Source organism: Acomys minous, assembly GCF_964271855.1.
Source record: "Acomys minous genome assembly, chromosome: 18".
In the NCBI taxonomy this organism is placed as follows: domain Eukaryota; kingdom Metazoa; phylum Chordata; class Mammalia; order Rodentia; family Muridae; genus Acomys; species Acomys minous.
In genome coordinates this window covers 64,805,209-64,830,502 of record NC_140501.1, presented here as the reverse complement: position 1 = coordinate 64,830,502, position 25,294 = coordinate 64,805,209, and the positions used below count along the sequence as shown (strand labels likewise).

At 47.4% G+C, this 25,294-nt stretch overlaps 1 protein-coding gene across 7 annotated transcripts; it reads left to right on the top strand.

Moving 5' to 3' along the window:
• The first annotated feature begins 53 nt into the window (after window positions 1-53).
• LOC311589429 (dehydrogenase/reductase SDR family member 2, mitochondrial-like) lies at window positions 54-24,632 on the top strand. Of its 7 annotated transcripts, none has more exons than XM_084767832.1 (9): window positions 54-185; window positions 17,074-17,250; window positions 17,377-17,554; window positions 17,906-18,007; window positions 22,224-22,294; window positions 23,248-23,299; window positions 23,543-23,677; window positions 23,870-23,925; window positions 24,167-24,632. In XM_084767832.1, exons 2-9 carry the CDS (start codon window positions 17,111-17,113, stop codon window positions 24,276-24,278), a joined length of 846 nt encoding a protein of 281 aa, XP_084623958.1. In that variant the 5' UTR covers window positions 54-185; window positions 17,074-17,110; the 3' UTR covers window positions 24,279-24,632. The 7 variants fall into 7 exon arrangements, with proteins under 7 accessions (XP_084623958.1, XP_084623960.1, XP_084623957.1 ...); XM_084767834.1 differs by lacking the exon at window positions 54-185 and adding an exon at window positions 7,588-7,819; XM_084767831.1 differs by lacking the exon at window positions 54-185 and adding an exon at window positions 10,188-10,253.
• The last annotated feature ends 662 nt before the right edge of the window (window positions 24,633-25,294 follow it).

The following is a 25,294-nucleotide window of genomic DNA, read 5'->3' as shown; positions in this document are numbered from 1 at the left end:
TAAAATCTCACTTGCTTACTTGCCTCACCTCGTAGTTTTAGAGGTATAAAATAAGAACGCAAACTGGACCCGTGACCCAGGCCTTTCAAGAGCTACCGTCGCTTCGCCCCACTCTCCTTGGTGTTGAGCTTATTCCAGAAAGACTCCCACAACAGTCAGCTAGAGGACCCTGGTTTGGGTCCCAGGTAAGGCAACTCACAACTGTAACTCGAGTTCTATGGGATCTGATGCCCCTCTCTGGTCTCCACAGGCACCAGGCACCCAAGTGCTGCATGAACATACAGGCAAGCAAAGCACCCATACACATAAAAAAAATAAATAAATTAGTACTGCCCAGGGTCTGGCGCCATGGAAGAGCCCAGTGACTGTGGTGGTGGGGGTGGAGGTGGGGTGGGGTGGGGTTCCCCCTGGTCTTGTTACTGGGGTAGGAGCTTTAACTCTGGCAGCTCTGACAAGCCAGGCTGGCCCACCTGCCTTCGGTAAGCCAGTTAGAAGAACCAGATGAATAGTGAGAAGCAGAAAAGCAGCTTTATCCAGTGTGGCCACACCAGGGAGAAGAGCAAAGAGACCCAGTTAGCAAGCTCCCACCAGCCCATCTTAAGGGTCCTACATAGTCTTGTGTAGAGCGCAAATCCTGGTAGATCCCCGTCCGTCATCCTTGTCTCAGTCCCCAGCTTTTCCCGAAAGGTTGTCTGACAAATCCTCCCTGGGAGACCAGCTCCTCCTCCAGTTGCCCTCATGCCTTGGCCCTTGCTTTTTTCCCCCTTAGCCTAGGCTGCTGAGAGATTCCAATCTTACAGAGTCTATCGGTGAGGGGAGGGCGTGGGTGGCTCTTGAACTCAGCCCTGGTGCTGCCCGCCTGGCTGCATGCAGCCTCACATTCTTTGTTGTATTTATTGTATATATGAGCGCTTTATCTGTAGAAGAGGGCATCAGATCACACTATATAGATGGTTGTGAGCCACCATGTGGTGGCTGGGAACTGAACTCAGGACCTCTGGAAGAGCAGGCGGTGCTCTTAAGCTCTGAGCCATCTCTCCAGCCCCAGCCTCACATTCTTTTTACCCCCTGTGGTTCTTTGAGGTTCTGCCACTGAGCTGTAGCCCCAGGTTGCCTGCCCTTAGAGCCCACTCCCCACCTTTATTTGTGAGACAGTGCCTTATTAAAGGACCCGTGCCGGCTGTGAGCCTGTGCTCTTCCTGCCTTGGCCTCCCCAGTAGCTGAGGTTTCAGTTCTGCACCACCAGACCGGTTGGATCTCGGATTGTTTATTGGTGTGTATTCATTGTTCACAGTACCACCTTTTGCAAAGGGATTTCTTACAAGTTTTACATATACATACTTTGGTCACATTCCCCCCCCCCACCCCCACACCCCCCCCCCGTCTGTTGCCTCCCACCTTTCCTCCCCTCCCCTGTCTGCTGCTCCTTTTGCTCCCCTGGGTTCTTCTGTTCTGCTTTCATTTCATGTACACACATATGATTTTGTGTATCTGTATAAAATCTAGGGTCTACAAACGAAAGACACTACGATAGAGCTGGGAGTGGTGCCATCAGTTAGTTCCAGCACTTGGGGGGGCAGAAGCAGGGGACGTCTCTGAGTTCGAGGTCAGCCTGGTCTACAAAGGGAGCTCCAGGAGCTACAAAGAGAAATCCTGTCTTGAAAAACCATCCCCTGGCCCCGACCCCAGAAAAAAAAAGTTTGTTTTTCTGAGACTGGCTTAATTCACTTAAAACAATAATTCAGTCACATCCCCCTTCCTGCAAATACCATCATTTAATTCTTTGTGACCAAGTATATTCCATTGTGTGTATGCACCACATTTTCTTTTTCTGATCCTTGGCGGAAGGTCCACAGGTTGGTTACAGTGATGCGGCAGCCATGGATGTACATATCATCTCTGGGAAATGCTGACTCAAAGCCCTCAGGCTAAACACTCAGATATGGTCTAGCTGCCATCTGTATGGTAGCTCTCTTTTTAGTTTCTTTCTTTCTTCCTTCTTAAAGCAATCTTAAAGCTGTATCTGCATGTGCACCTGCAGGCCAGAAGGGGGCATTAGATCCCAGTATGTTGTGAGCCACCATGTGGTTGCTGGGAATTGAACTCAGGACTTCTGGAAGAGCAGACAGTGCGCTTAACCACCTAGCTATCTCTCCAGCACCTGTTTTTAGTTTCTTGAGGGAACTTCATATATGGATTTCCACTGAGACAGAGCTAGTTGATGTGGTCCAGCAGTATGGCTACTCTGGCTGGAATACAGACGTGCCCTTAGCATGCATCTTTAATCCCAAACAAGGAAGGTAAAGTTAGTTGGTAGAAGGAAGCACCCATGTTTAAAAGTGATGTCTAATTGAGAGGCAGACAAAGTGATGAGTCAGCGAATGGTTAGACAGACTAGGATACGCCCAACTCTCAGGAGAACAGCTGGGGAAAGAAAGCCGCCTTAAGGGAGAGCAGGGCAGCGGAGTTGAGTTCAGTCTGTGGACTTCAGAGTCATTTTTACAGAGACAGGCTGAAGAGAAAACAAGCTAGACACAAGTGGAGACAGAACGAGCCAGAAGATTAGAACAGATTGCTAGAGTCAGTTTGAGGCCAAGCAGAGCAGTTCAGTCAGAATCTGAGAGAAGCCAGATTGAATCAGTCAGTTTGGAGAGGAGTTTGAGCCAGAAGAGCTGAGTTGAAGCAGCCAGAGTTCAGAAAGAGCTAGAAAGGTTTGGCTTATTCGGCAGTAAATCTCAGAGGCTGAAACGTAGATTAGATTGTATGGAGGCTCAACGCATCCAGGACTAGGCATAGATTAGCAGGACGAGGCAGTAAGCCTCTGAGACAACAATTACATCACAAGTTTATATCCCCACCCACTGTGCATTGGGTAAGAGCTTCCCCCCCCCTACCCCCCCCCCCCCCCCCCGTCAGCACTTGTTATCGCCTTAGCAGTAAGCATTCTGACTTGAGCAAGATGGAGTCGGTGTTGTCTTAGCTTGATATTTCTTTAGTGGCTGCTATAATATAATCTAGATTCCATCTTGATAGGATCTAGAGTCAACTCAGAAAGGGCCACCTCAAGGCAGATCTGTGATGATACTTCCAGAAAGGATTAACTGAGTGGTAGCATCTTCCCATCCTGACTCCAGTTAGAAGTCAGGGAAGAGAGAGGAAAAAGACGCTTGTGAGAGATGTGGAGACGGGTAGCCCTTTTAGGAGGGAACTTTATGAGGAGAGCTACTAACGCCACAGATAATACGATGAGGATCCGAAGCAAGAGAGAGGTTCAGTTCAGTCAGGCAAGGTGAGGCACAAACCTGAAAGGCTTCCATTGGAGGGAGGAGCCCCCACATCACGAGGCAGCAGGCTTAGTTAATATGTGACTATGCATGCGCGTGCAGTGAGGTTGCATCTGGTTCCTGGCAGCAGAGGTTGGAGGGTTGTGTCTGTCAGCTCTTTGTAGCAGCACCTGGGACAGTGAGGCGTGTGTGTGTGTGTGTGTGTGTGTGTGTGTGTGTGTGTGTGTTGGTATGAAATAGACAGCAAGGGGTTGTGGTTGGAACTGTTAGGCTGTCCATGGAAACTCTGTTCTAACTGAGCCAGCCTTTCCTTAGGTGGTGGGCACTAGCCTCAGTTTGCTCCTGCTAAACTGTGGTGCCACTGGCTTAGCTCCCCCATAGTCAGGTGCTGGTCCCTGGGTTGGGGGCTGGCAGCTGGGCTTACGTGTCAGAATGATACTGTCCTTGTGTTGTAAGTTGTGTTTGGAGCTGCATTTGTTGAATTCTAGATGAGATGAACCATCATCATTGAGAAGAGTAGGTGGAGGCAAAGAGAGAGGTGGGAGAACCCATCAGAGGAAGGGGTCCCCTTAACGCCCGTGAGTTTAATTTTATTTGCCGCCTAGAGGATATTTCTGATAACCCAATCATTATCAGGTAGGTTAGATTATGTGGGAGGCGGCAGAGAGTAGAGATGTTTTTTTTTTCCCAGTGGGGTTGCTAAAGATGCTCTGTGGTTACTCACAGATAAATGATGAAATTTCCTGCAGGGAGATGGATAGGTTGTGGCCAGCAGACACGGGGGCCAGTTTCTCCACCTGTGGCCCAGAGCCCCTCTCTGACACATACAGGAAAGAATTTTGCTCAGGCTGAACCTGTGGACTTCTGAAGAGAAGGTTCAGATATGTCATTGGTTTTCAGGCCTCTGAGGCAAGCTGCACGAGGCACAGGAGTTCCTGTCATGTGACTGCTACTTCACACAATGACGTGGGAAGTGAGTATTTTGCTGTGAGCCTGCAATGCTCTAATTCCTGGCAGCTGCTGACATCCCATCGGCCTAGTTCTAAGAACACAGGCGCCTTTTATTCTGGGAACTCTGTAGCTCCCCTGCTAGCCAAACATCACAGCTTGTGTGTGCCTGTCTGTCAGAGTATCTCATGCCCTCCACTGTTAGGAAAAGCTTATTCCCAGGATCTCATGCAGATGAGGCCAAGTAGGCAGGAAGTCAGGGAGAACTGGTTGGCATTAGGGACCGAAACCCTGGATCAAGCCGAATCTGATTGGGTCTGCTTTTTATCTTTTGTCCTCTGGGTATGAAATAACACCTGCATGTCACATGTAATAGGAGTGTTAGACTTATAAAATAATCCAGAACACACAGGGCCTCAACAGTCCGGGGAGCAGATGGGGAAGGGTGCTTTAATTTGGATGAGAAGAGTTAGCCGAAAGCTTTGAGGGCTCTAGGTAATGGAGCTAGTTACTTTGTGTCAGATGTCTGGGTGTGTTGTGGGGCTTTTTCCAGAGTTTAATTTAGTTGTAGCCTAATATCAGTAGTAACGTGGTGATACAACTGGTTGGACCCAATTAATATCTTCCTTCAGTAGAAAAATCAAATCTTTGTTTAAAGCTTTAAATATTTGAATTTGAATTAGAAGCATCCCCCCCCACCCCATATGGAGTTCCTTCGGAATTTTGTTTTGCTTTGTTTGAGACAGGGTCTCATTACATAGCTCTGGATGTCTTGACACTCATTATGTAGAACAGGCTAGTCTGGAACTCACAGATCCACCTGCCTCTGCTTCTGGAATGCTGCTGGGAGTAAAGGTATATGCCACCATACCCAGCATATTTTTTGGGGGGGGGGAAATTTAAAATAAGCTTTTTTTCTGACTTAAAATCAATGTTTTAAAAAATTAAAAAAATTAAGATATAATTACATCATTTCCCCCTGTCCCTTCTTCCTTCCAACCCTTCCTGTGGTGAGCTCCCCCCGCCCCTTTCAAATTTGTGACCTTAAAAAAAATACATATCAAGTAAATATATATGTATATATGTATACACTCACATATATATGCCTACATGCATAAATTCAGCCTCTCTGTCTGCTTACTGTTACTAATATCTATATCTCTATCTATCTCTATCTATATATCTTTATATGATTCTAGAGCTGAGCTCTAGTATTGGAGAGCCAATTAGGGTCTCACCCTTGGGGACAGCTAATACTGTTGTTATTTCTCAGTTGCCGGTAGCTCTTTGTCTAGGGTTGCTCCCTCCCACCCACCCCACAGAACTTCTCCATCCCACGTTAACATAGCTATTGGTGCTGTGCTTCCTCAGGCCTTGTTTGGGCAGCCGCGTGGTCGGAGTATGACAGGAGGAGCTCCCCTGCCCTTTCCCACCAGACACAAGCTCACAGCAGACTTGCTGGTGCTCTGGCTCTTACAGCCTTTCCATCCTCTCTTCCTCCACGCTCCCTGATCCTTGGGTGAAAGATTTGTTTTGAACCTGAAGCCATGGCATAAGTAAGGTCTAGGTAAGCAAATAGTTATACAAGAAGCCTAATCACCATCCCTGTCTGTAGCGTCGCTATCACCAAGGTTAGCATTTTTATCGTTTGGGTATACACACCCAACAGAATTCCAAACATCTTGGCCAGTTTAAACAATGGCTGACTATAAAGAAGATTCAAGAGCTGTAAAAGTGCAGTCCTTTCCCTCTAGGCTGGAAGGAGGCTTGAATGAGATCTTTTTCCAGTTCATGAAACCGCCTGCTTTTCTTTATTTCCTGGAAGCTTACTGTGAAAAGACTCTGTAAACAATTTAAAATTTATTAGTTACTATGTATGAAAAAAAAATCCCTTATAAAGGTACATATCTACCTTTAATAGACATGGCTTATCTAATGTTTTTACTTAGTTTTTATAGAAAATCCTGTACTTACTTTATAGGGAGATAATGAATACTTTCCTGAAGGGGTAGATCATAGATTTAGGCTAAGGATGTAAAAAAACTTTAGTTAACTCAGGCAGTTATTATGCCACTTTTTTATACCACCAGTATAAAAGACCGAAGATCAAGGACACAATGAAATTTCCATACAATAAGCCAAAGTTTAAAACAGACTTAAAATGTTTGTCCACTAAGGTTTTATGATAATTTTGTAACTTTGTAGGAATGCCCTAGGTAGGAGTAGTTTTTAAAAAAAAATTTATTGTCTTTGTGAATTTCACATCATTTATCTCAAGCCCACTCATCTCCCCTCCCTTGGTACTCTCCACCCTCAAAACCTCCCACCCCATAGAGAAAAAAAAAATCTCACTGTGGAAGCTGTAGTGTGTCAGTGTATCTCACAGTGTACCCTTTGGTCCTCACTTCTTTGCTTGCTGAGTCCTTGGTCTGATACAAGGCCTCTGGCTTCTGCTACACCATCAATACTGGAACCTCACTAGGAGTCCTCTTAGATACATTGTTGTCTCCCTGTGCTATGGAGAGAGGTCCTGTAGCTTTAGGTCTGTAGGATTGGCCCCTTCATACACTCCAGCAGTTTATCCATGGAGTATATGTTGGATGGGTCAATTCAAAGCCCTGAGAGGTATCTGAGCTGGCCAGCCTGACCACTGGGGTGAGCTCTCCCACCTGTCCAACTGGCACATCCAAGGCCACTGACAGCAAGAGGCAGAGCCAGTTCCTCAGAGCTCACACCGTGGAGGCTGGCTTACCCAAAATCCTCATGTCCAGGACTAGCTCTACTGTGCTCTTCAGGCAAGGTGCAGGACCTGTTCTCCTGAGTGCAGCAATAAGTGAGGGGCACAGTCAGCTCTCCTGCTCTCATGCCCCAAGGGCTAGCTCTTCCACAGTGCCCAGGTGAGGGGTGGACCCAGTTCTGCACAGCCCTCAGATATGAACATGTCCCTTGGTAGCAGCCCAGACTAGGGATGTCCATCTGGCCTTTAGGGGTAACAGACTCTGCTGCATCAGGGCCACAGACCCAGATGTGGCCCCAGTGGCAGCACAGGCCAGGACCCCACCATGGTCCTAGGTGGCATCACTGGCTACTCACAGCAGGCTATTCCTTACTATCCTCAAGTCTCCAGTTCTGCCCCTCTTCATTGCACACACATCTGTAGTGGATGCAAACATATTTTTATTTTGATCCCAAGTGTGGGGTGTGAAACAGACTTGTGTAAGTGGATGTGATGTTTGCCCACTGGAAGCAGACTTGTGAAAGGTCATAGTCTTTGCCAGTTGCAAAACATCCTGTTTGGACTATGGGAGAGTATAAATAGTCCAGATAATAAAGATCAACTGCTTTTGGCCTCGCATACTTCGCATCGCTTGGCTGCTCATTGCTCCTGATCTGAGATGCTCTTAGAGACGCTCTGGAGATGACTTTGAAGAGGCTGCTGTGTCTCTGTGGCTCCCACTGCTGCCTGTTCCTGTTGCTGTGTTTGCTGGTGAAATCCTGATGACAAAGTGTGGAATCGCCCCAAGGAACTGAGTCTAGAAAGGTCTACTTCTGTTGTCCCTGCTAACCTCCTTTCTCTCCTATCGAGGGTAGGTGGGGTGGAAACCAGAGAGAGGCATTACTCAAATAAAGTAGATTTTAAAAAAGACCAAAGCTTACATCCATCCTTCTGTTTCTCTTTCTTTTTTTTAAAGATTTTATTAACTTACTATTTATACAGTGTTCTGCCTGCATGCCAGAGGAAGGCATCAGATCTCAGTGTAGATGGTTGGGACCCACCGTGTGGGTGCTGGGAATTGAACTCAGGACCTTTGGAAGAGCAATTAGTGCTCTTAACCTCTGAGCCATCTCTCTAATCCCTCTCTTTCTTTTTCATTTCTCCACCACTTACTTGCTTTTCTTAGTGGCATCTGGGGTCTCTGAGTGTCTGGGTCATGTCAGGAGTGGGGTCAAGAGTCCTATGTATGCCCTACCCATGTAACTCAAAGCCAATTATGGCACTGGGCAGGAGTCATCTTGGTCATAGTTTGCTCCCCCAAGCCTGTGCAGTGAGGGGCTGGTGGTTATCTCAGGCGAGCAGGCTTGCTTCTTTCCAGGTCCTATTGTCTGTCTCTGGCTCACTCCAGACTGAGACCGAGACCCCAGGAGGGGGTTCGCCTGGTCCTGGACTTGCTCCCTGCCTGATCCTGCAGGGTGCTGGGCGGGTGATGGTCAAAGGCTCACTTTTTTCAGGGAGTTAGGCTACTAATCATTCAGAAGGTCACAGGTCAGAACACTGAGTGTAGACGTAGCCTCCCTCCTCTCTGCCACCTACTGTCACGCCTGTGACACTGCAGCCACACTTGCAAGTGTCAGGGAGCAATAACTTTTTACATATAAAATTTCCTATGTCTAACATAGTGATTATCTAGTAGGTGAAGGCTTTACTCAGTGGGAAAGCACACAAAGAGCATTAGGAGAAATCTTTTTCATCTTTTAAAGATTCATCTATATTTATTTATTATTTATTTTTAATGAAGAGCTCTTAGTTTTGTGTTATGTGCATGACATTTTACCTGCATGTATGCATATACACCATATGCACACTTGGTGTCCGAGGAACCAGAAGAGGGCCTCAGATCTTCTGGAACCAGAGCCACGGATGGTTATGAGCACTGGGAACTGAATGTGGGTCCTTTGCAAAGGAGGCATCTCAGGTCACTAGGCTTGGTGGCAGGCCCTTTTCCCACTAAGCCATCTTTCTGGCTGCTCTTTTATTTGTTTGTTTGTTTGTTTGTTTTGAGACAGGGTTTTTATATGTAGCTTTGGCTGTCCTGGAGCTCACTCTATAGACCAAGCTGGCCTTGAACTTAGAGATCTGCCTGCTTCTCCCTCCTGAGTGCTGGGATTAAAGATGTGCACCTCCACTGCCTGGCTTCTTTTTTTTTTTCTTCTCTTCTCTTCTCTTCTCTTTTCTTTTCTTAACAGCTGTATTCTTTTAGTTCAATTATTTTCAGTGTTCAAGTGTAGTTAGGTTGTAGTTTGGCAAAGGTAGTTCCTCCCCATCGTATCAGCTAAGCCCTCAGGCCTCATACTTAGGGGATGGCTGCAGTTCCCAGCACCACTCCAAGAGTAGAATATTAGCTGTTTAGGCTCATCATGAGATAATGTGGTACCCAGTCAAAAGGTTGTTCCTCTAGAGCCAGTAACTACTGAGAAGAGGGAAAAGGGCAGTGTGTTGTGCTAGGACACTTGTTACCAAGGTTGGGATGGATAGGCTGATGATTCGAGTTAACACTAAGTCAGCTGAGGGAAAAAAATCACGGTGAGGAGAGAAGATGGAAGAAAAAAAATTGAGCTAGCATTAGGATCCGCTGCTCAAGGATTGGCTGGGTGCAATGGTGTCCGCCGTTAGTCCCAGCACTTGGGGAGGCAGAGGCAGGCAGGTCTCTGCGAGTTTGAGGCCAGCTTGGTCTAGAAAGTGAGTCTAGGTCAGCCAGGGCTCTATTACACAGAGAAACCCTGTCTCAAACAACAACAGCAACAACAACAACAACAACAACAACAACAACAACAACAACCACCACCAAAAACCAAACCAAAACCGGGAAAAAAACCCCTAAAGTTCAAGAATTATTATAAAAGCTATCAAAAGCCCCAGTTAAGAAGTCAAAAGAAGAGAGGATGGTAAAGACAGTGGGCGGGGGGGAGGTAGGAGAGGTAGAAAAGACGTGTGTGAATTACAAAATGCACACACAGTAAAGCACCCACGTAGAATAGATGCAGGAAAACACTGAACAACCGTAAAGCAATATATGAGCCGAGCAGGATCATCTTAATCTCTTAAGACTTACAAACCAGGTGTGGTGGCGCACGCCTGTAACCCCAGTCCTCAGGAGGCTGAGGCAGGCAGATCTCTGTGAGTTCGAGGCCAGCCTGGTCTACAAAGTGAAAACAACAACAACAACAACAACAACAACAACAAAAGATTTGTGCGAGAGTGAAGATTCTTTTTAAGAAGGCGCTAAGATAAAAGTACAACAGGTGAGAACTCTGATGACACCCATGCTGCCTCCTAGATGGGATGGACGGCTCGGATACCTGTCATGTTACACGTGGAGCAAACTGTGCTGATGGCGGATGGGCAGTTTGCAATCCAGGCCAAACCTGCAGAACCCAATTTATGGGTATTCAGTTTCCTGGTAGAGTTTAAATAAAAGTGCCCTTTGGTCAAGTTTCTGTGACTGGACTGGCTTCACCAGTTTATCTTTCCGACAGTGCCTGTTCTGTCCATTAGGTCAGTAAGTGATGCCACCGTCTTGGTTACCCTGGGGGAGACAGTGTGGGGCGTTCACACTTCAGCCTCCACAGCTTTTGCCTGGATGGAGCCAGCATCTCCCTGCTCATGGGTCATGTCGTCCGTAGCTGGTCTCTCTCCAGCTAGCTCTTCATGTGCTGTCTGTAAGGATTGAAGGGGGTGGCGGGGCAAGAGAGAATGAAAATGCAGATTGACCTCAGTGGCAAGAGCAGACTCCCATGGGTTGGGGAGGGGTGCCTCGTGAGCACAGCGTACGAGGGTGCAGGAGGGCACGTGGTCTAGGCACAGTGTACAAGGGCCCAGACTAGAGATGGAGAAGAGATTTTGTTCTTGAGTCGGTAGGGGAAGGGTATGGCTCTGCCAGACCAGGAAACGGTTATGGACAAACTGCTCTTCATAACTGTGGGGTGGAAGATAAGCCAGGCTCAGCATTTATTTTATTTTATTTTATTTACAGTTTCTGGCCTTTGGGGCTTGTGGCAGGGGTTAGATATTTTCCAGAATCCCACCAGTAGCCGATTTCCTGGAACCATGGGCCTGTTTTAGGGCCTTGATTTTGGGAGGATTTTCTTTTATAAAGGACAGGGGTGGGGCACCGTTGTGGATCTGGCTGCTTCATGTTGGATATCATTTTGGATTCCCGGGAGGGAGTGAGTGTGAGAGAAGCACCAGTCTTTACTTTATCTTGTGTGCTGGACTGAACAGTGGTGATAAGGCGGTCCAGGAGGAACTTCTGCAAAATGTTTCAAAGGCAGGGAAAGCCTGCACATATGGGGATGAGAGGGAGCCTCGGGGTGAGTAAACAAGAGGAGCTGTGATGCCAAAGAACCCGGCCCATCCAAAGGAGGCTTGCTGTTGAATTTCCTGTGTCTGGTCCCTAAGTCTTTGTGCTGTGTCTCGACCAACTTTGGTCTGTTGGTGTAGAAGCAGCGCTGCTTATGGAGGGCACTGCAGAACCCCCCACTGGGCAGGAGTGTGAAGGACTGACTAGTCCTCTTTGATGTTGGAGTACCACAGTGGCCAAGGAATTGCGCTGATCCTGGTGTTGAGCTGATGTGCAGTTTCTTTAAGGCTTTCTGAGAGCTGGAGAGGTGGAGAAGTTACAGAAAGCCCCCAGTCCAGCTGTTTCTATTCTGAGACCTGAAAAGATGCTCAGAGAAACAAGCTGGACCTCTTGCTGAGATTAGGGTTTTGGGAGGGGGAGGCGGGGGGGGGGGTGGTGAGAGAAACATAATATAAAGCCAAGGGTACAGGTACCTGCCCAGTTGGTTGGAAGCACACACAGATCTTGTAAGGGAGGCAAGGAACGGGGTCAAAGTGAGTTACTTGGCATAGGCTCCTGTTCCCGGGGGCAGTTTTCCCTTGTGTGGTGGAGCCATATGAGGACACCTGTAACTTAGTCCTAAGGTGAATGTCTGTAGCTCGGCTGGTCGTAGCTCTGCATTATCTTTATTTGAAACTGCCCTGGGACTCTGTAGAACAAGGTGCATGTAGCGTAAACTTAACTCATTTTATTTTTTATAGAAGGCTGTATTGTGGAAGATATAAACTGGCCTCTTCCTCTAATCTTGTCTCTGTAAATAAATAACATTTGTACTTGGCGTGACCATAAATAGAATTCTAGGTGCGTTGTAGACATTCAACCAATTGTAAGGTGAATGATCATTAACTTTTATATCTTAATTACCTTTGCTTTAACAGCTTACAATAAATTAGGAACTCCTATACGACTAGGATTTTTAACTAAGGTAACTTATCTTTGCTAAGATTTTGAGTTTTAAGTGATAATGTTTTTTTTGAATCCAAGTTTCTCTTAGTATGAAAATAAACTTTAAACCATAAATGCAACCTATGGAGAAAGTGAGTTGGCTTTTTGTTTGTTTGTTTATTTTATTTTTGGAGCCACTGTGTAGGTGCCAGGAATTAAACCGAACTCTTTTCATTCTAATTGTGAGCCTTAGCCTTCAAGGGCTGAGCTATCTCTCCAGGCCTCAAGATTAGCTAGTTCAAAAAGAACCAGTACACACCTTTTACCCCAGCACTCCCCAGGCGGATCTCTGAGTTCGAGGCCAGCCTGTTCTACAGAGTTCCAGGATGGCCAGGCCTACTCAGAGAGACCCTGTCTTGAAAGAAAAAAAACAAAAAACAAAAAACAAAACAAAGCAAAAGAATCAATGTAAAGGAGGCGAAGGCCAGCAAGTCCCTGGACCGCTGGGGGCCTTAAATAAAGGAAGGTTTTAGCAGGCGAGGGACTGAAGCATTTGCACAAAGATTTTAGGAGATGAGGGAGATAGCAAAGACTTGACTTTTTTTTTGTCATAAGCACAACTTTTATAGTATTTGGCAGAAAAGACTCATATTTAATGTTTAGGGCCTTTAGGAGCTAGATGAAAGATCAGGCCTCCTAAAACGCCGTTGGCACCTTTGGTCTCTGGCAAGGATGAAGCTGCTGGGAGGCCCAAGGACATTTTTGGGTTTTAGTCAAGAAAGAAACTGGCTATTCTTCTAAGTAGCTATTTTATTTTATTTTATTTTCCCCAGGACTGCCGAGCCGGTTTGTGCCCCTGCTCTTATTCCCCTCTGAAGACGTTGTCTCTGCTGCCGTGGTGGGCTTGCGTCATGGTGCTGAGCAGTCTGGCTTCTTCCAGCTGAATTTGGGGCATTGTGTGTGGCAGTTTGGGGGAGCCCCTCCAGGGGACCTATCTAAAAGACCGCAACTATCAGATAAAGGAGGAAAGGAGGTTCTTGACTGGTGTCTGAAAAGCGATGTGATGGAGAAGTGGAGGCAGGAATGCTGGTTCTTACGACTCCTAGCCAGGGAATCAGAACACAACATAGCATCGTCTTGTATTATTTTTATTTATTTATTTATTTATTTATTTATTTATTTATTTATTTTTGAGACAGGGTTTCTTTGTGTAGCCTTGGCTGCCCTAGACTCGCTTTGTAGACCAGGCTGGCATCGAACTCACAGCGATCCGCCTGCCTCTGCCTCCCGAGTGCTGGGATTAAAGTCATGTACCACCACGCCCGGCACATCCAGCTTTCTTAATCTTTATATATCTCCCACTCAGTCTTTACTAAACATTTATTATATTTATAAACTTTTTTTCTCTTTGGTTTTTCAAGACAGAGTTTCTCTGTGTAGCCCTGGTTGTCCTGGAACTCACTCTGTGTAGATCAGGCTGGCCTTGAACTCAGAGATCTGCCTGCCTCTGCCTCCCAAGTGCTGGAATTAAAGGCGTGCACCATCACCTAGTTTATATTTAAAAACTTTAAACATTTTTTACTTACTGCCTTTTCCCCCCTAAATACCCTGAGACATAGTAGCATCAACAAATAAATTTACCATGGTGTTCCTGGGGATACCAGGCGATGTCTACCTTCTTGTAAGGTCTCAATGACAAACTAAAGTTGGATTCCAGCAGATTTCACCCCAAGGAAACAATGGATTTATTGTGCTTAATTACAGAGCATGAGTTACTAACAACAGTGTGGGTGATCTCAAAGTTACATTGGAAAGTCTTCACCCAATATATATGAAGGCTGAACCATATAGACAAAAGCCCTCTTTAAAAAAAAGTCTTTCCAAGTCTATATACCCTAGTTTTTTCCCCAAGACCTTGAAGCCCTATGTAATTAGGGTGTAATTGCCCACAATCTGCTTGAGTTGAACAGCCTCGTCCATTTGTCTTTTTGAGGAGTATTAACATCTAACAATCAGTCTAGGGAGGCCCAGCAAAGGCGTGGAGATAGCGGTTGTTTAAGTTAGAAGATGCTGCTTTATAGCATCTCACTCAGTCTGATATAAATTACACACATATAGCCAGGTGTCACCTGTAATCCCTGTAATCCCAGCACTCCGGGAGGCAGAGGCAGGGGGATCGCTGTGAGTTCAAGGCCAGCCTGGTCTACAGAGTGAGTCCAGGACAGCCTTGAATTACACTCGTAGGATGATAATAATACATTAATCTTACCTGTGAGGAAACTTTGAAAGGAACAAGTTTGGGTTCTAAGTACGTGGACCAAATCTCTTTTCCAGAGCCAGATTTCCAGGGAGCTTAGATAGCATATACCAAATTATCAATGTTGTCTATGCCCAAAAGACATTTGTTTTTCTATAAAAACCAACCCAGTGGTTTATACTGGATATGGAACTGACTGTTGAGTACAGTGACAACTGGCAGGGCCTAATGCCTCTTTTTAAAAATATGTAGAGAACTGTCCAAATAAATGCTACCTGTTGGGTCTGATGAGGGCTGACAAGAGACACACAGTGTTTTTTGTTTAGAATGCCATAAGGGACAGTGTTATGGAATTAATATGCCTTCTCACTGAGAAATCACTCTATGCGTTTAGAGAGGAATACAGGAAGAGTTCTTTAATAATAGTGTGGGACTGGTTCTGGCTAAGGCACAAAAGGGAACCTGCCTCAAACAGAAAAGCTCCCCGGCCTACGTAGGCTGCATGTATTCCACTGTCATCCTTAAATCTCTTTCAGGTCCTGGTCCCAGTTTTGTTTTGAATGTTTTAAACAGAGACTAGCCTGGCCACCTGGGCAGATGGGAGATTGACACAGCAAAGATGCTGTCAGAATTATTTCCTCAGTACACCAATGTTGTTCATTTTGAACAGTTGTCACCCAGGGGCATCTTGCCCACCTCTCAGAATTATGCTCTCCCTGGTAACGGAACCTGAACTTAGTGCAGACCAGGACACAGCAATGGCTGTCATCTGCCGCTGTTCCTGAGCTGCCCACGGGAGGCGCGCACTTTGATGTGGAAATGGGCCTAACTGGGGGCCAAGCTTGGAATAAACATTAGCGGAGATGTTTTCTCAGCAACCTTAAATCATGGCACAAAGCTTTCCTTCTTATAGTTTCTAACAAGCCTGGCTAGTGTATTACTTATTTCCAGTCATCTTGGAGGCAGGGCTCCTTTAGCTAAATTCAACTTTGTGTAACTTAATATTTCCTAACCGAGTTTATTAGTAAATCCTTTATAGCATCAATTTTATTTCTACAAGTTCCTCCTGCACCAAAAGAGCATTTGCTTTTGAAGGGCCACCCTACGATAATCTGTAGAGTAATTAGACCATAGGTACATAGCGCTCTGCATTTATGACCAAGCAGGGTCAGGCTGGCCAGGGAAAGTGTCTGCACTTACCAATGCCTAGATTTTCCTTGTCTCAATTCGGGAAGCAAATTGCACAAGAGTGTATACCCACATTCAATTTGTGTATATCGCAGTTGGGAACAGACAACCTGAAAACCTTAACAAGCCATTTTCCCTTTACGTGTCCCCTTTGGCCTCCCTTGTAAATGTGTAAGTACTTATAACCTAGAGGACATTAAACAGAAAACTACTAAAAACAGACATTTAAAGGCACCAGAAAGTGGGAAGCGTGAGATCGAGGGGACAGGTAGGCTAGGAGACCGATTACCCGTGCACTGCTTTCCAGGGTTTCAGGAGCAGCAGATTTCCTGGACTGCTGGGCCTGATTTAGGACCCTGGGTAGGGGGAGAGGGGTGGATTTTCCTGTAGTGTTTTCTCTCTCTGTGTGTATTGAAAGCCTTTTTCTGAAGGCTCTGACTGAGTGAGCTGGCGGCCAGCATGCAAGGGTGGCTCTGTTTTGGCCTGCACCTGTCACACTTCAGCCTCCGGCTTCACAGCCTTCCTGGAACCCTGCATTTCTCTCTACCTATGATATACGCCACCCTTAACCCTCCCCCCCTCCCCCCCCCATCCCCTCACCCCGCCAGCTCATTGATCTCCACACAACAGAATTTCTGGTTCAGACTTCTGTGTCACACTTCAGTCTCCGGCTTCACAGCCTGAGTGGTCCTCTGTCCCTCTCCTGCGGTCTGTCCAGCCCCTGGGTCTCACTCCCCATCCAGTTACTTGTTGCTGTGGCATCACTGGTGTGGGGGAGGGTAGGCTTCGCTGGCATCTCCTGCTGATCTTGGCCCTGAGGCCCTAGCCATGTCTTGCAGGTGGGCGCATGTTGAAGGGCCCTGCTGCCCGCTTCTCTGTGGGAGCTCTCACCTGGGTTATGGACTCATTGTTCAAGTTAGGATCCCTTTTAGGAATAGAGATTATTGTTTATTAATCTGATGGGTTTCCTTTTATTCGGTTGAACCAGAAGGGCTTTTAAGTCACTTCTAATATGGAACCTCATGTCACTCTTACGGGTTATTTTTTCCCCTTCCCCCCTCTTCTTCCCCTCTGCTTCCTTACCATCCTCTTCCCTTTCCTTCCTTGGGTGCTAGGGACAGAGCTCTGCTGCTGAACTTCAGCTCTTATGTGTCAATTTTTGTAACTATGGGGTTTTTACAGGGGCCCATTTCCTGATCTGAGACTCGGGTGTTAGAAATTCATTGTTTAGCTGTGCTTGCTGCCAGCCTTTGGCTACCTAAGATGTGTGTGTGTGTGTGTGTGTGTGTGTGTGTGTGTGTGTGTGTGTGTGTGTGTGTGTGTTGGGCGTAGGAGACTATCTCATACTCACTAATGCCACCACTGTGAGGCGGAAATGGACTCTTTCCTCCAGGGTATCAGGATCCAGCAGGATCCAGCAGGATCAAGCCATGCTCCAAGCAGTGATCTGGGCCCTACGGTGCCTGCCTCACTCAAACCCGGGCCTCTTTGTGAGGAGGCAGAGCAGTGGAGTAGCTCAGAGCGGAGTCCTGACGAAGCGCGTGGCTGTGCTCACGGGGTCCACTGACGGGTGAGTGTTAACCTCTTACTCAGAGGGACCTTGGCCTCCGTGGAAAGACGCAGAGTTGTAGAGCAGGTTATGGTATGGAAGGTGTTGGAGACGGCTGAGACTGACTTGTATTCTGCCCATCTGCAGGATTGGCTTTGCCATCGCCCGGCGTCTGGCCCAGGACGGGGCCCACGTGGTTATCAGCAGCCGGAAACAGCAGAATGTGGACCGCGCAGTGACAACGCTGCAGGGGGAGGGGCTGAGTGTGGCAGGCACCGTGTGCCATGTGGGAAAGGCTGAGGACCGGCAACGGTTAGTGGCCAAGGTGAGAGGCCAAGGAGTGGAAGATGAGGAGAAGGGAGCGCAGAACCTATGCGCCACCGCTCAGCCCTGGGAGAGGCCGGATAGGAATGGGGGCCCAGGCTTTCTGCAAAGTGAGAGAACTCCACAGCTGAAGAGATGTATAAAGCAATGGGGGATGCCCCAGGGGATTCCTGGAGAATATATTAGGCCTCAGGACCATTTTGGGTCCAGCCAGGATGCTTTCCTTCCATTCCTGGTTGAGGTAGCATTGCATCAGCAAGCTGTGCGTGGTGGTCCTGCACTCCTGGGCTGCTCTGAAAAGATGAGTCCTCACGAGGCCATCTCCACCCTCTTCCACAATTCTCTCCCATAGGCCTTGGAGTACTGTGGAGGCGTGGATATCCTGGTGTGCAATGCTGCAGTCAACCCTTTTGTGGGGAGCACTCTGGGGGCCAGTGAACAGGTGTGGGACAAGGTGAGAGGCCAACAAAGTATGCCGGGGTCTGGTACTAGCTCTGTACTGTAAAGGCATGCCCTGAATGGGGGGTGGGTGGCTGCTGATCTATGCTGTACTGTGGTTTATTTTAAAAGCTAGCCCCCATACTCTGCCCGCTTTTCTTCCCACCTCTTACACACTTCCTTGCTCCGTGGCTGTTTGCTGTGCTGGTTTGTTGTCATTGTGACAGCTTATCTGATAAAACACAGGGGAGAGGGATTGGTTGTTAGCTCTGAGTTTCAGGCCATGTGTGGCTTTGCTCAGGTACGGGCTGTGATGGCGTCGGGAGGGCCTGGAGGACGGGCGTTTCTCACCTTATGGTGGCCAGGAAACAGAGAAGGGGGCAGATGCCTACAGTAGGCTTCCTTCTCTCCCTTCTGTCTGAGTCACTGTTCAATGGCTGTGAAGAGACACCATGGCAACTCTTACAAAGGAAAGCATTTAATTGGGGGAATTTCTTACAGTTTCAGAGGTTTAGTCCCTTTTCATCATGGCAGGCAGCATGGCGGGAACACAGGCAGGCATGGTCCTGGAGAAGCAGCTGAGCGTTCTACATCCAGATTTCTATGCAGGGAGCAGGAAGGGACAGAGAGAGGGGAGAGAGAGAGAGGAGAGAGAGAGAGAGAGAGAGAGAGAGAGAGAGAGAGAGAGAGAGAGAGAGGCCAGTGACACGTTTCCTCCAACAAGGCCACACCTACTCCAACAAGGCCACACCCACTCCAATAAGGCCACGCCCACTCCAATAAGGCCACACCTCCTAATCTTTCTCAAGTAGTTCCACTCCCTGATAACTAAGCGTTCTAATATGTGAGCCTATGGGGGGGCCATTCTTACTCAAACCACCACCCTTTGCGTTCTGTCTGGCCACTCAGCTTACACTGGGTGATGCTGCCTGCACTCATAGCAGATCTTCTCTCAAGCTCTCTCTGGAATACACTACACTCACAGACACATATGCTTTACTAACCTAAGCATCTGTCAGTTAATCAGGGTGACAGCCAAGGTTAACCATCACACTTACTGAGCACTTGCTATGTGCTAGACACCATTCCAGGCCTAGGGCATATGGCTATGAACATACTAGGAGGCGTCTTATCCAGCTATACAGCGATCATTGTTTCTTTTTGGGGATTTGATGAGTCAGGACAGGGTCTACTGGCTCAGACTCTCTGGCCCACCAAGAATTCACTCCTTCCCCTTAAGGGTCTGGGAGAGACTCTGTAAAAATGACTTTAAGCCATCTTATAGGGTCTGGTGTTCTTCTGCTTCCTGTTCTGTTAGGTCCTGTGGTTTGTTCCCAAGTGTCTCTGATGGAGCAGATAGACGTGGATTGAATCTCATTATACCTGGCGGTATTTCCTGCTGTGTCCTCGGCCCTGAGTCAAAGCTCTTTCTGCCTGATGACCTTGGTGCTTTCTGCCTTCCCCAGCTTCTATTTTGATGATACCATCTTCACGCCCTTCCTTTCTCTCTGCCCTTGATTGAGTGCCCTTCGTTCCATCCTCAGAGATGACCTGAAATTGGAACTGCCAGCAGCCACAGCTGAGCGGCCTCACAGGCTCTTTAGCCTCATTTCTAATGTCTCAGAAAGATCATTTGTGAGTACATAGGTGGCATTTCATTGCAAGCAGTCTCCATTCCTTTTCAGTCCCTCTTTTTGGTGTCTCCATGCATGAGATCACGACTTTTTCTTAGACTCTTAGAAGCCGTCCCTCTTGATGTGGTTAGCACACGCCGACCCCAGACCCGACGATCTCTGGTGCCCTCCTATCAATAAGCCTTTCTGCCTCCTGAACAGACATTTTTGATGGAGTAATTGTCCCTGGATCATATCTGCCAACGTCTTGGAGGCAGTGTCACAAAATGGGTTTGGAATTTATGCTAATATAATCGTTGTGAAAATATCCGTTACACTTCGAGAGACTGGAACTTTTGCTGGACCTCACAGCCAGTGTTAGCAATACACCTTGAGTTCACTTAAGATTTAAGATTGCAACCTACTGTGTTCTCAAAACTGTTTGTTCACCCTGCCTTTAAGAGAACAGTATAATAACCAACCTCGCTTGCCTTGGATTTCCCACGTAGCTGACTTTTACAACCTCAATTAGTGCGCAGCTATCATCTTAGACTATGTACTTTTCAGTGTCCCTGACCCAGAGGGCAATGCATATGTGTTCGCATTCGTGCTATGATAATCATTTGCTAATAATAAAACAGGTCAAAAGCAGCCTTATGAAACAGCTATCCACCACCTATGGTTATTGCGTGATAGCCTTTGCTGGTTTGTTATCTGGGCCAGTTGGAGTCAGTGACCTAACGAAACACGTGAAACTCTATTAAAGATTTCTGAGTATTCCATCCCTTCCCCATGTGACGCTTTCTGTGCTGTTCAATAAAAGAGAGAACAAAGCCCTCTGAGAGGGACAGAGTCACATGACGGACATCAGGTAATCATAGGCACACAGATTCTGACACATACAACAGATTCCAGACAGGCCAGAAATCATACGATACAGACTGACAGGAGACATAGGGAGAGAAGCGGAAATCTTTAGTTCTTTTCTTAATGTGACAGGGACTCATATTGGTGACTCTGAGTCTATCACTAAGCATTTAACCAATGACAGATTAACGGGCAGGCATTGGTGGCACGCGCCTTTAATCCCAGCATTTGGGAGGAGGAGGCCGGTAGATCTCTGAGTTCCTGGCCATACAGGCTGCACGGAAAAACCTCATCTTGAAAAACAAAACAAAACAACAACAAAAACAAAACAAGAACAGAAGGAAGAAACAAAGAACGTTATCAGGTGCCCATCTCTCCTTTTTACATTTTTGTTGAAGATTTATTATTATGTATAGTGTTCTGCCTGCATGTACACCTGTAGGCCAGAAGAGGGCACCAGATCTCATTATAGATGGTTGTGAGTCACCATGTGGTTGCTGGGAATTGAAGTCAGGACCTTTGGAAGACCACCCAGTGCTCTTAACCTCTGAGCCATCTCTCCTGCCCCCAGGTACCCTTCTCTCACCAAGTGAAGCTGGCAGCCGGTGTCTGTGAGAGGAATTCCTTAACACTAAGATCGCTCATGCTTGGGCCACAGTAGGGGAATCTTTCCAGCTCAGACTTCCTGGAAACTGACCAACCACTCCAGCTCCAGCTCCTCCCTCCCTGCCATTGCCCAGCGGCTCTCTAGCATGTGCCCTCCTGAAGGGTCACAGTGCTTTTTCTTACTTAGGACCTCTTGTCTCATAGAGATGCTCATCTTTCTACATTAATTTTTTTTTCTATTTGCCATGCCTCAACATGATACATCTTTGCTTTGCTTGAAGTGCCAGAGAGACAAAGAGACTCTCCTAGTGATCCCCCTTGCTCTCACACTTGCTACCCCCAATTTGTGTCCACTTTCAACCACTTTCCAGCCGCCTGGTCTTTTCTGTTTTTCTCAGACAGGGTTTCTCTGTGTAGTCTTGGCCATCCTGGACTCACTTTGTACACCAGGCTGGCCTCGAACTCACAGTTCTTAAAGCTTCTTTCTACACAGCCAGAACACAGTGTAGTTTCCAGTTTCTGTTGTGGCTGCTTCCCCTTCCTCTTCCTCCTGCTCTTCTTCCACTTCCCGCTTTTCTGTCTCTGTCTTTCACTGTGTACCTGAGGCTGGCTTTGAACTTTAAAAAAAAAAAGATTTATTTGCTATTTTGTATACAGTGCTTTACCTGCATGTACACCTGCAGGCCAGAAGAGGGCATCAGATCATGTTGTAGATGGTTGTCAGCCACCATGTGGTTGCTGGGAATTGAACTCAGGACCTCTGGAATAACAGTCCGTGCTTTTATCCCCTGAGCCATCTCTCCAACACCCTGGCTTTGAACTCTTGATCCTCTCCTTTTCCCTCCAGGTGCTGGGGATTGCAATCACGTATGGCTCAGCCCGGTCCCTTGAAAAGCCATCTTCTTCTTTAAAACTATTCTAAACATTCTCAAGGCTGTGCTCACGGGCCTCTCTCTCTCTTAGTCTGGCTGCCTAGAAGCCACGAGCAAGTCGGAAACGCTTCTGGATCCACTCGCAAGGACAAGTGGTCTTTCTGGTCTGCACATGTTTGCATCAGATGAACAAGTGATAAGTCCCCCACGTGTCACACGGCCAGGACCAGCTGTTGCTTCCTCCTACCCTGCCTCTCATTTGCTGTGATTTCAGATCTTGAACGTGAATGTGAAGGCCCCAGCCCTGTTACTGAGTCAGTTTCTGCCTCACATGGAGAAGAGAGGGTGAGGCTGTAGGGCAAGGGTGGGAGCTGGGGAGATGGACACGCAGGGTTGGAGGAGTCTGAAGAACAGGAGGTGGGGAGGGACAGAAGAGGGCCACACTCTACGTCTCCCTGGCTCACTTACTCTGTGTGGTTATTATTTCTAATCCCAGAGACTTCTGCGTGAGGGTAGAATTCCAGGGGCACAGGCATGCGTTCCTTGGCCTTGACCTTGCCAGGCTCAGGAAGAGGCTGTTTATTTTTATTTTTTTTAATTAAAAAAAAAATCTAATTTTCTGAGCTGACCATCCTTGCCTGTTCTCTGGCCCTCTTACAGCTAAAATAATCCCTCTGTCCTCACTGAACACCCATGAGAGGTCTTTCCCATTTCATCCCAAAGAGAAAAGCCCTATCCCAGGTCATTTCTTATGCTTTGTTTTCTGTCTCCAATGACAGCATCTGTGTGTAGACCCAAGTCTTACTCTACTCCTCACTGACATAGCATGTGTTGGCAGAAGGTTGTCTCCGGTACAAGAAAAAGTTTTTAGCCATCATTTTCTTTTTTTAAAAAATTCATATTATTTTATGTGTGTGGGTGTTTTACCTGCATGAATGTTTATACACCACGTGTGTGTAGTGCCCGTGGAGGCTGGAAGAGAGCAGCCAGTCCCTTGAAATTGGAATTACAGAGGGTTGTGAGCTGCCATGTGGGTGCTGGGAATTCAACCCTGGACCTCAGGAAGAGCAGCCATTGCTCTTAACCACGGAGCCATCTCTCTCTAACCCCTGAACATCATTTGCTTGTGTATGTGTGTGTACCTATGAGTGTGAGACCAGAGGTCGAAACCCAGTGTCTTCCTCCCGGCTCTGTCCACCATTTTTATTTCTAAAGACAAGCTCTCTGACTGGTTTGGTTTGACTGGCTAGCTACTCACCTGTCTCAGCTTCACTTTTCTTGCCTCCATCTCTTCTTAGGAGCGCTGCTGTCATCTTGGTCTCTTCTGTCTCAGCTTACTTTCCAATCGTGGTAAGTGCTTGGTTCCTATCCCCTTGGTTGGTGTACAGGAAGGGCTAAGTGTGTATTTTTCAGAGCCACCCCAGGGATTTCCGGATAGACCCTCATCTTACTCCTGATGTGTTGGGCTGGGCTTGTACTCAACCTGGCTTTGTACTTTGCTAGTCTGGACTGAGTGAGTCTGAGCTCTAGCTTTGTTCAGCTGTGCTCCTCTGTGAGTGAGACATCCAACACACTTGTCATATTCTCTTCCAGGAGCTGGGTGCCTACAATGTCAGCAAGACAGCCCTGCTAGGTCTCACTAGGACGCTGGCCCTAGAGTTGGCTCCCAAGAACATCCGGGTGAATTGTCTGGTTCCAGGAGTTATTAAGACCGACTTCAGCAAAGTGGTGAGGACTGGGGGTCCCCCAAGCTGACAACACGGCAGAGGGCCTTACTGTCTTCTGAACTCAGCTGGAGGCCAGTGTACTGATGCTGGGAAAGACAACCATGGTTGCTTGGCTAGGTGGCCACTTCAGGCTCTCACCATCTCCTTGTCTTAGTCATATTGACTCAGCTAGTTTTTTTCCCCCTTTGCCTAGATACATTGCAACGAGGCTATCTGGAACCAGTTAAAGCAGAGCCACCAGTTACAGAGGCAAGTGGGTTTGCCGTTCTGGTGGTCTGAGTGTAGCTGAGGGAGGGGGATGGTGGAGCTGAGGCTATTTTGTTTCTCTATTGACTGGCCTTTCCTTTGGCTGAAGTCTGGGTTCACACGGCTGAGTGTGATGCCCCCCCATGGAACCCCCCCATGGGACCCCCCATGGGACCCCCCCCCATGGGACCCCCTTGTCACCTATGGGCATCAAAACCAGAGTACAAATCCTCTTTCCATCCAGGATTGGGATGCCTGAAGACTGTGCGGGAATCGTGTCTTTCTTGTGCTCTGAAGATGCCAGCTACATCACCGGGGAGAACATTGTGGTGGCTGGCTGTTCTTCTCGGCTGTGAGACCACTGGCGAGCTGGTCATCCGAGGGTATTAGCTTAGCAAGAAAGGAGAGGGTTGGCAGCTTGGCTAGGCCAGCAACTTGGCGCTCACCTATGCTAAGCTCAAGAAAGGAGGAAACCCACGGATATTCCCTTCTTAGCTTCTCCACAGGACAACTGTAGATTCCGTTGACCTCGCCAAGACTGGAGAGGTTCTTGATGCGAAGCTGTGTGCTTGGAATGCAGTGGGCTTAGCGTTCTGGAAGGATCTGGAGGGAAAGCAGTGGAAGCTACGGCTCTAAAAGACCCCCCAAAAATGTTCTCTGTAATTTTTGTTTTACATCTCTTTCCCAAAATAAAATCAGATTTGTCCTCACCTCTGGATGCTCCTGGCAAGGGTGGAGTCAAGAGCGACAATGGCAGGGACAGGTCTGCTGTAGCAGGCCCATCAAGGTGGGGACTGGAAGTAGGGCAGGGATTTGATGACCCCTCTGCCTCTCTCTGATGGGAGTAGAGGCAACGTTGCCCACCTGCAGAGCGGGGAGGAGGCCACCCAGAGGGAGAGCCCTGTTTCTAGACATAGTGGTGAGAAGAGAACTGAGCTTCTAAAGGAGCAGTGTTCAAAGATGGGGATTGGTGACCCCATGATGTGTGTTTGGATCAGGGGAGATAGCTTTTGGGAGAGAGAGGCTGAGGAGCAAGTACAGGTAAAAATGGGGTGTGTAGACTTTTGAGCTAGTGCCCAATTATAAGTGAGTATATACCATGTGAGTGTTTCTGCTTCTGGGTTAACTCACTCATTGTGATCATCTCTAGTCCCATCCATTTGTCCACAAATTTAGGGATTCCCTTGTTTTTAATAGCTGAGTAGTATTCCATAGTATAAATGTACAATACAATAGTAAACATCGAACCCCTACTCTGATCTACCCAATGAACAGGACATTCTCCACAGTTATGTGGAGAGCGGGGACTGACTCTGACATGAACTCTGGTGCCCCATATTTGACCACCTCCCCTTGGTGGGGAGGCCTGATG

Bases quoted from the DNA above. Each gene is read 5' to 3' on its own strand.
- LOC311589429 (XM_084767830.1), top strand. The intron at 17,251-17,376 runs GTGAGTGTTAAC...GCCCATCTGCAG, and splicing joins CTCACGGGGTCCACTGACGG to GATTGGCTTTGCCATCGCCC. The intron at 22,295-23,247 runs GTGAGGCTGTAG...ATCTCTTCTTAG, and splicing joins CCTCACATGGAGAAGAGAGG to GAGCGCTGCTGTCATCTTGG.